Source organism: Nycticebus coucang, chromosome 10, assembly GCF_027406575.1.
Source record: "Nycticebus coucang isolate mNycCou1 chromosome 10, mNycCou1.pri, whole genome shotgun sequence".
Classification (NCBI taxonomy): Eukaryota; Metazoa; Chordata; class Mammalia; order Primates; family Lorisidae; genus Nycticebus; species Nycticebus coucang.
Window position 1 is genome coordinate 124,852,262 of NC_069789.1, and position 10,754 is coordinate 124,863,015.

General features: G+C 46.4%; 1 protein-coding gene across 2 annotated transcripts in view; it reads right to left on the reverse strand.

The window, feature by feature from the left end:
- The window catches only part of RYR1 (ryanodine receptor 1), a 124,152-nt gene extending 118,652 nt beyond the window's left edge, over positions 1-5,500 (reverse strand). For both annotated transcript variants that reach the window (XM_053605582.1, XM_053605581.1), the window contains exon 1: positions 5,328-5,500. In XM_053605582.1, the coding sequence (XP_053461557.1) occupies positions 5,328-5,372 (45 nt within the window). In that variant the 5' untranslated portion in view covers positions 5,373-5,500. The remainder of the gene's footprint in view (positions 1-5,327) is intronic.
- Between the last annotated feature and the right edge of the window lie 5,254 nt (positions 5,501-10,754).

The following is a 10,754-nucleotide window of genomic DNA, read 5'->3' on the forward strand; positions in this document are numbered from 1 at the left end:
CTGTAGCACAGTGGTTACAGCACTGGCCACATGCACCAAGGCTGACAGGTTCAAACCCAGCCCGGGCCAGCTAATCAACAATGACAACTACAACAAAAATAGCTGGGCATTGTGGTGGGCTCCTGTAGTCCCAGCTACTTAAGAGGCTGAGGCAAGAGAATTGCTTAAGCCCAAGAGTTTGAGGTTGCTGTGAGCCGTGATCCATAGCACTCTACTGAGTGTGACATAGTGAGACTCTGTGTCAAAAATAAATAAATAGGGCGGTGCCTGTGGCTCAAAGGAATAGGACATCGGCCCCATATGCCGGAGGTGGTGGGTTCAAACCCAGCCCTGGCCAAAAACTGCAAAAATAAATAAATAAATAAAATAAAAATAAAGTGTAAGAAACAGGTTCAAGAAGGTTGGTATGCTGCCTGAGGTCACATAGCCACCAGCCTTCCAACCATATCACACAAACCTATTCCCATCCCAGGCTTCAGCCCACACAGGCAGGCCTCAGTCAATCCATCCAGCCTGGGAGTGATAGGAGAGAGAGAGGGGCACAACCTAATGGCAGGAGCCCCCCAAGACTGCTCCTTCCTATGACCCCCAACTCTGACACCATGGCACAGGCCAGGCACTTGTGTATTCATAGTAATCATATAGTTTGCACTTATTAAGCACTTACTGGCTACCGGGCCTTATGCTCTGAGGCTTTACATTCACTGAACAGACACACATTGAGCATGTGGTATGTGCCAGGCATTGTTCTAAGCAGTGAATAAAGTAGACCGAAATCCTGCCTTCAGGGAGCTGACATCCTGTGGTGAAGACAGGCAATAAACAGGTGAATAAATATATAATTTTAATGTCAGTGATAGGTGTTACGGAAAAAAATAACCCAGGGTATTATAAGAGAGTGGCTTTGGGGGTAGGGATGACATCATTGAGGGGGTGAAGGAGAGCCTCTCCACGGAGGTGACATTTGAGCTGAGCCTTGTCCAAATAATGAGAAGGAATCAGAGGAAGAATGTTCTAGGAAGAGGGGCAGCGTGTGCAGAGGCCTGTGGCTGGAAGGACTGTTGGAGAAATAGCAAGGGGGCAGGGTGGTAGCAGGATGAGTGAGGGGCACAGAAGGAGAAGATGGAGTCAGAGAGATAATTGCTCGGGTACCTTGAATCATTTTTATTTCCTTTGAGACAGTCTCAGTCTATAGCCCAGGCAAGAGTGCCGCGGCATCCGCGTAGCTCACAGCAACCTCAAACTCCTGGGTTCAAGTGATCCTACTGCCACAACCTCCCAAGTAGCTGTAACTATAGGTGCCACCACGACACCTGGCTAATTTTTCTATTTTTGCTAGAAATGAAGTCTCACTTTGTTGTGGCTGGTCTTGAACTCCTGAGCTCAGGCAATCCTCTGGCATCAGCCTCCCAAAGTGCTGGGATTAGAAGTGTGAGCCACCTTGCCCTTGAATCTCTATTGCACATATTTTTGTCCCCATGTTCCAGATTAGGAAATTGAGGCTCAGAGAGAAAAATAAAAATCACTTGCCCAATGGTAAAAAGCAAGCACATGGGCAAAGTAAGGATGTAAACCGGAGACAGGGAGCCCCATCATGACACCATCAATGCTCCAACTTTCCCTGCATCTGAATGAAGAGAGGAAGGAGTCTGGTTAAAAATGCAGCTTCTTGGCCAGGCACAGTTTTTGGCAGGGTGCAGTGGCTTACACCTGTAATTCTAGCACTCTGGGAGGCCAAGACAGGTGGAATGCCTGAACTCCGGAGTTTGAGACCAGCCTGAGCAAGAGTGACACCCCATCTCTAAAAAAACTAGCTTGTTGTTGTGGTGGGCACCTGTAGTCCTAGCTATTCCAGAGGCTGAGGCAAGAGGATCCCTTGAGCCCAAGAGTTGGAGGTTGCTGTAAACTACAAATGCAGCACTCTACTAAGGGCAACAAAGTGAGACTCTGTCTCAGAAAAATAAATAAAAAATAAAGTGGTTCAACCTGAGCCAGAGGGAGACCTCATCTCTAAAAATAGCCGGGCATTGTGGCAGGCACCTGTAGTCCCAGCTACTTGGGAGGCTGAGGCAAGAGAATCACTTGAGCCCAAGAGTTGGAGATTGCTGTGAGCTATGATGCCACAGCTCTACCAAGGGAGACACAGTGAGAATCGGAAGGAAGGAAGGAAGGAAGGAAGAAAGGAAGGGAGGGAGGGAGGGAGGGAGGGAAAGAGGTTAAACTAGGTTTATTAAAAAAAAAAAAAAAAGGCAGGCTTGGCACCCATAGCTCAGTGGTTAGGGTACCAGCCACATACACCAGGACTGGCCAGTTCAAACCCAGCCTGGACCTGCTAAACAACAATGAAAACTGCAACAAAAAAATAGCTGGGTGTTGTGGTGGGCATCGGTAGTCCCAGCTATCAGGAAGGCTGAGGCAAGAGAATTGCTTAAGCCCAAGAGTTTGAGGTTGCTATCAGCTGTGATGCCACAGTACTCTACCGAGGGTGACATAGTGAGACTCTGTCTCAAAAAAATAAATGCAGCTTTTTGCTGCTCCATTCCCCCTACCCCCATAAGCCTGATTCAGGGAATCTGTGGTCAGCAGGGAATCTGTACCATTAACCAGCCCCCAAGAGGTCTTCACCTGAGCCAGCCTTTGAGAAAGCCCAAACTACGTGGCCAGATGGATACTCACCGAAGGGAAACAAAATCACTTTGGAGACCATGTCTACCACACTTAAAAAATGAAATATGGTAGGATGCAGTGACTCATGCCTATAATCCTAACACTCTGGGAGGCCAAGGCAGGAGGATCGCTTAAATTCAGGAGTTCAAGACCAACCTGAGCAAAAGGCAGACTCTGTCTCTACTAAAAATAGAAAAATTAGCAGGACGTGGATGTTGTTGCACACCTGTAGTCCCAGCTACTTGGGAGGCTGTGGCAGGAAGATTGCTTGAGCCCCGGAGTTTGAGGTTATTATGAGCTATGATGCTGTGGCACTTTAGCATGGGGCAACAGAGTGAGACAGAATCTCAAAAAAAAAAAAAAAGGAAGGAAGGAAGGGAGGGAGGAAGAAAAAGGAAAGGAAAGAGCAGCAACATGCCCATCATGCTTTAAGGGCTATCTACAACTCAGGAAACTAGTTTCAGTTAAAAATAGGTGTGTGTAGGGCAGTACCTGTGGCTCAGCGGGTAGGGCGCCGGTCCCATATGCCGGAGGTGGCGGGTTCAAACCCAGCCCTGGCCAAATTAAAAAAAAAAAAAAAATAGGTGTGTGTAAATGGTCACAGGGGCTGTCCACACTAGCAAAAATTGGAGACAACCCAAATGTCCATCAGCAGGTGAACTGATGAACAAAGTGCAGTGTAGTCACAGGGTGGAATACTACTCAGCAACAAAAAGGGCGGAACTCTAGGACACTCTACATAGATGAATGCAAAATATATTACACTGAGCAAAAGAAGAAAGACAAATCAGCAAATATTGTATATGAAAGACTAAAAGCGACTAATAGAATCGATCATGATATAAAGCAGATGGCCAGGCAATTACTATAAAGAGCAAGAGGGGATTTCTGGAGTAAAGGAATTGTTCTATGCCTTGAATATGCTGGTGGTTACATGCGTGGGTACAGTTTGTCAAAACTCATTGAACTACAACACTAAAATGCATGTAATTTATTACATGTCAGTTATACCTCAAGAAAGTTGATTTTTTCATAATGTCATGCATATGTGCACTACTGGGTTGCAATGCAGAGTACATTTCTCACTGGTGGGATGGCATCCAAAAAGTTTGAGAAAACCACCACATGACCTCAATAGCAATCAGAAAAACAGACACAGTCTGGGGCCAAGAGATGCCAGGGCCAGCCCTCTGAAACCCTAATACTGGCTACCTTGGCAATTCTGGGCCTAGTTTTCCTCTGGTGGATCCAGAAGAGCTGGGCCCCAGGGGCATTTAGAGATGCCACTTCCTGGCCTTGACCTTGGGTAAGTGGTTTTACCACTTGGGCCTTGGTTTCCCTCAAATCTCCCAGGGAGATAAAGATAGGGCCCTACCTCAGAAGATAGGGCAGTGAAGATATAATTAGATACCTCAGGAGGCTGAAGCTGTGGGCACTGGGCCTGGCGTAGAGTGACAGCTCAGGGGCTGGTAGCCACGGCCATGGTCTTATTAGGGTTGAAGAGGGGAGGGCCCAACCCATGGTGTCAGCTATGGGGCTAGGGCTGGGGTAAGATTCTAGGCTGAAGCTAGGCCCCCTCCCAGCTGTCCCTGTCCTTCACTACCAGACCCAGCTGTTTGTTCTTCCCTCCCAGGAAACTGGAGCCGGCTCCCCAGGGTCCTATTCTGGGGCCTGGATGCTGTGTCAGCATTTCCTTCCAGGCCCTAAGGCCTGAGAGGGGGAAGGGAGGGGCTAGTGCAGGGTCAGCTGACCTAGCCTAGAGGAGAGGTCATCCCCTCCTATATTCACGCCCCCACACCCTGTGAAGTCACTTGGGAGGGGCAGATGGGAAGAGCAGGAGATGGCAGCCCCTCATCCCTTCTGTCTCCTCCCTGTCCCCTGCCCAGGCCCCAGAAAAGCAGGCTATTCTGGGAGGGACACCTGTTGTTCCAATTCCCATCCCTGCCCCCAGCTGGAGATCAGAGATTTGAGGAGAGACAGAGCTGGAGAGACAGCAAAACGCAAAGAGTCTGAAGCCAAGAAATAAAGACAGAGACAGGGAGCTGGAGATGGAGGGGCAGACACACAGAGATGACTCAAGAGACAGATAGAGAAAGACGCTACCCAGAGACCCTCAGAGACCATTCACAGCCGTAATGGTCTTCCTCCCTCAAACCAAGGAAAGACCCAGGACCCAAGGGAATCTCAGGAAAATTTCAACGCTGAGAATTGAAAGAAATTTTGTTCTGCTGCCCACCCCAGCCCCCTTCCCAAGAATTTAAGTAGGTCAGAGTCTGGAGCAAGAAGAGAATTAAGGCTGGGGTGGGGGTGGGGGGTGGCTAAATTAAGCCCAGGAACTAGAACCACCTTCCCCAAGTGCCTGCTTCCAGGGTGGTGGGAGGGGGTGTTCTCTCAGTGGCCCCTCTTGTCGCATCGCTAATATCAGAGGAAACAGTGGCCGAACATCCCCCTTCCCATTCTGTAGTCCCAAATCCTGCCCATTCTCTGTGGTGAGAAAGGTGGAGACTAAAAGAAAGAGAAACAGAGTGACAGTCACTCAAAGTGACAAAGGAAGAGACTTCCAGTCTCAGAGACCACCGGCAAGTAGGACAGGGACATTCAGAGACACTCAGAGAGACCCAAGAGATCATCCCAGAGACCCCTAACTCAGATATACGCACCGTCCGCAGGAACTGGACCTCATCCTCGCCTTCTGCGTCGCCCATGCTGTCGAGGCCCGGGGGAATGGGGCTGAGGTCGGGAAATCAGGGCAGGGGACTATAGGCTGGGAGGACGGGCTGGGGGCCGACGGGGGTCGGAGACCTCTAGGGACGCCTGAGGTACCCGCGAGGTAGGTGGAACTGAGCGGAGGACACGCGTGCTGCACTGAGATGAGATGAGATCCTCGCCCCCCCAGCTCCCATTGGGCCAGGACGCCTAGGCTACGCCCCTTCGCTGGAGCCCCGCCCACAGACCCAAACCTTGGTTAGAGGTACGCGTGGCAGGGGTGGGCTGGGAGGGGCGTGTCTAGAAGGTAGCTGCGCTTTCTCCACCCCCACGGTAGGTAAGGTGCCTTCATTCTCCCATTTTACAGAGAGTAGACTGAGGCTGTAAATGAGGAAGGTCTTTTTTTTTTTTTTTTTAGACAGAGTCTCACTATGTTGCCCTTGGTAGAGTGCTGTTGCGTCACAGCTCACAGCAACCTTGAACTCCTGGGCTTAAGCGATTCTCTTGCCTCAGCCTCCCGAGTAACTGGGATTACAGGCACCTGCCACAATGCCTAACTATTTTTTGGTTGCATTTGTCATTGATGTTTAGCTGGCCCGGGTCGGGTTCGAACTCGCCACCCTTGGTGCATGTGGTTGGTGCCATAACCACTGTGCTACAGGCACCGCCAGATGGGGAAGCTCTTCCTGGATATTACACTGCAGAGCTGGGATGTGCACCAGGTCTCCAGACTTTGAAAAGCACCACAGGTAGTAATTAAGAACAAAGTCTCTGGGTCTGATAGTCTGTATCTGAATCCCAGCCTTGCTAATCCCTTAGGTTACCTTGGACAAGTTACTTAGCTTCTCCATGCCTCAGCTTCCCTGGCTGAGGGAATATTAATAGTACCTACCTCACAAGACTGTTAAATGAGATCATTTATTCACTGCACTTAAAACGGTACCAGTCCCTTTAATGTTATGTAAGTATTACTGTTATTGTTATTATTATTAAAAACGGCCTGATGAGGCTGGAATAATAGCCATAGCTGATGCCTTTTGTGCACCTGTTGCATTTCAAATACTGAGCTAAGATCTATTCTATTACATTTCATTTAGTTTTCACAACAATATTACTATTACTCACTTGTTTGGAGGAGCAAATAAAACTTACCTACCAGGTACAGTTATAAGCACACTACTCAAACAAATTGTAGTCCTCACAACAATCTTGTGAGCACACATTTTACAGATGAAGAAAGCTGAGCACAGCTGTGGAGAGACTTGCCCAAAGTCAAACAGAGGCAGAGTGGGGGATATGAACCAAGAGTTAGGGTTCTTAACCATTATGCTTTATTGTCTCAATATTTGCATAAAATCCCCTGATTAGAACAGAAACCCACTTCTGCAGAGCCAGACCCCACCTCCCAAGTTTCTAATCATTCCTCACCCCAGGGAGGATCTCACTTGAGACCAGAAATTCAAGACTAACCTGAGCAAGAGCAAGACCACCATCTATGTGCATGAACACACACACAAAACAAACAGAAAACAAACCCCAAAACTTAGCCGGAGTTGGTAGTACACACCTGCAGTCCTAGCAACTGGAGAGGCTGAGGCAGGAGGATCCTTTGGGCCCAGGAGTTTGAGGTTGCTGTCAGCTATGATTATACCTCTGCCCTCTAGCCTGGCCGACAGAGTGAGACTGTGCCTCAAAAAAAAAAAAGGCTCGGTGCCCATAGCTCAGTGGTTAGGGCGCAGGCCACATACACTGAGGCTGGTGAGTTCAAACCTGGCCCAGGCCTGCTAAAAAACAATGACAACTACAACAAAAAAAATAGCCAGGCATTGTGGTGGGTGCCTGTAGTCTTGGGAGGCTGAGGCAAGAGAATCACTTAAGCCCAAGAGTTTGAGGTTGCTGTGAGCTGTGACGCCATGGCACTCTACCGTGGGTGACAAAGTGAGACTCTGCGTCAAAAAAACAAACAAACATATAATGGTATATATTAAGTTATATAAAACAATATCCTATAGTCCAAAAAATTACATATAAAATGTTTTCAATGTACAGTAGATTTCTTGGTTAGTGAACATTGGCCAGGTGCAATGGCTCATGCCTGTAATACTAGCACTCTGGGAGGCAGGAGTGGGGGTGGATTGCTTGAGCTCAGGAGTTTGAGACCAGCCTAAGCAAAAGTTAGACATCATGTCTACTAAAAAATACATTAAAAAACTATCCAGTCATTGTTGCTGTCACCTATACTTCTAGCTCCTTTGGAGGCAGAGGCAAGATGATTGCTCAAGCCCTAAGAGTTTGAGATTGCTGTGAGCTCTGACAACACAGCATTCTACCTAGGGCAACAGAGTGAGACTGTCTCAAAAAAAAAAAAAAATGTTAAACATTGATATATTAATACAATTGTGATAAATAGCACATAATTTTGTACCAGATTATTGAATTATGTAATTCAACATTGTAAAATTATAACTGTATATTTAGGCTAATACAATATATAGCACAATACAATTGTTTATTATAGCTATTGTACATTATATAACACATGATTATGTATTAAAAATTGTTTTTCTTCAAATTTTATTATAACATAAAATTATTTCGTTTTGTTGGACATTATATCATAAGACATTAATAGTGTTTCTTATTTTTGTCAGTCATCATTATGTGTTTTAAGACCTCCCCGTGTTGCTCTGTGGATACCTATCTGTGGCTATGGTGGCTTTGCGGGACTCCTTGGTGATTGGCCCCCTCCATTTATCCACCACCTCCATGAGGATGGACATCCAAGCTGCGTCTAAGACACCCTAAATAATGTTGCAGTGAACATCTTTGTGTATGTCCCCTATGGAACTGAGGGAGACTGTTTGGCATGTGCTAATTTCTAGGTGATACCTCCATGCAGACAATTTGTCTCAGTAGTGTGTTGGGGGACAGCCCTCAGGTGAGCTGCCCACTATAAGTGCATGACAGTTCCTGCGTCCCCATATCCCCAAACCCCACTTGGCATTTTCCAACTTCTAATTTTCGCCAGGCCTATATAAGATAATTTGCATTTCCTCCATCGGTTCCAATAACTTCCAGCATCTTCTCAGATGCCTGCCAAAATGTTGGGTCTCCTTGTTATCTGCTCTTCATACTATTTACCCACTTTTCTTTCTATCAGGGTTGCTGGGGATTTTTTTGTTTTGTTTGAGATAGGGTCTCACTCTGTCGCCCAGGCTAGAGTGCCATGGTGTCAGCCTAACTCACAGCAACCTCATACTCCTGGGCTCAAGTGATCTTCCTGCCTAAGCCTCCCCAGTAGCTGGGACTACAGGCACCGACCACAATTCTTCTATTTTTAGTAAAGATGGGGTCTCACTCTTGCTCAGGCTGATCTAAAACTCCTGAGCTCAAGGGATCCTCATGCCTCTGCCTCCCAGAATGCTAGGATTATAGATGTGAGCCACCGCACCCAGCTGGGTTTTTTTTTTTTTCTTTCCTGATTTGCAGCTGTTCCTTTTACATTCCAGATATTAGTTTCTCATTTATTTTAAACATTGCAAATACATTTTTCCCTTCTGTCGTCTGATATTTGTCACTTGGAATCCTCCTTAAAAGAAAATCTGTACTTGCTCATTATCAAATGCATTATTTTTCTGCCTTACAAGTTTCTGTGGTTTGACTTACAAAACCTCTCCCTGTGTGGTCATTCACGTTGTTATTGTTGGTATTAACCATCTGAGGGCCGTTATGACCACATGTGTACAGTACAGACAGTGCCAGGCCCTTTTCCAGGTTCCCTGCGCCTGGAGACAATCTGGTGCTGCAAGCTCCAGGCTCAGCCAGGAGGGTTGAGCCACATCTTTGAGACGCAGGTGCTGCCTCAGAGAGAGCACATCACGTAGCAGGCCACTTGAGATTGGGGGAGAGAAGTGGAAACAGGCAGGAAGAGAATGGTCTGAAACTATGATATGTCACAAGATGGAAAAAAAACAAAAAGAATGGGCTCTGTGCCTATCAAAATGCCCCAGAGTGGAAAAAATATATATCCATGATGACTTCTTTTGGTGAAAAAAGAAAGGTGCAAAAATATACTTCTGAGAGAACCATTTCATTGAATTGACTAACATATGAGCGTTGGCAGAATCACTCTAACTAATATGACCCACTTATTCCACTCCTGGGGTACTATCCTACAAAATTGAACACTTTATGTCTACTGAGAGTCAGGTGCTCAAATATTCATGACAGCCACAAATTGGAAACAACTCAAATGTCCATCACAGAAAATCAGTCAATAAATCACAGAATTGCCTGCCAAGGAAAGAATACAGAGCGGCCAGGAGCGGTGGCTCACGCCTATAATCCTAGCGCTCTGGGAGATGGAGTCAGGTGGATTGCCTGAGCTCAGGAGTTCAAGATCAGCCTGAGCAAGAGTGAGATCCCATCCCTACTAAAAACAGAAAAACTAGCGAGTGTTGTGGTGGGCATCTGTAGTCCCAGCTACTTGGGAGGCTGGGGCAAGAAGATCACTTGAGCCCAAGAGTTTGAGGTTGCTGTGAGCTATGACAGCACACACTCTCCAAGGGTGACAAAGTGAAACTCTGTCTCAAAAAAAAGAAAAGAAAAAGAGAGAAAAAATACACAGCAACAAGAAGGAATAAACTATCACCAAATGTAATAACATGGAAGAATTGCAAAGACATGAGGTTCAATGAAAGAAGCTGGACATAATAAGTCAGTCCATTTATATAAGTGCAAAATAAGGCAAAACTATTGTGTTAGACTTAAGGCTGGTGATAACGTGACAGGTAGTGCTCATAAGGGATACAAAGGGCTTATGGAAGATGAAAATGTTCTGTTTCTTGATTTGTGTTTTTTGTTTTTTGTTTGGGGGGTTTAATTTTGAGACAGTCTCACTCTGTCACCCTTGGTAGAGTGCTGTGGTGTCATAGCTCGCAGCAACTTCAAACTCTTGGGCTCAAAGCAGTTCTCTTGCCTCAGCCTTTCTGGTAGCTGGGACTACAGGCACCCACCACAACGCCCAGCTATTTCTTTCTTTTTTTTTTTAGGGGTCTGGCTCTTACTCACTTTGAACCTCAGAGCTCAAGGGATCCTCCCACCTTAGCCTCCCAGACTGCTAGGGTTACAAGCTGTGAGCCACCACGCCCAGCTCTTGCTTCTTGATTTATATGAATGTCACATGGCTTTGCTCAGTTGGTGACAATTCATCAACCTAAGTACTCAGTGATTGGTGCCCTTTTTTGTATTTTAATTCAAAAAAATGTCATGCATGACATATTTAGGTGAAAGAAAAAACACACGTACTCACAAGAAAAATCTGTTTCTATGAGCTCCGATTTAGGTGATGAACTTAAATGCAAAAACAGCAGTTTGAATGA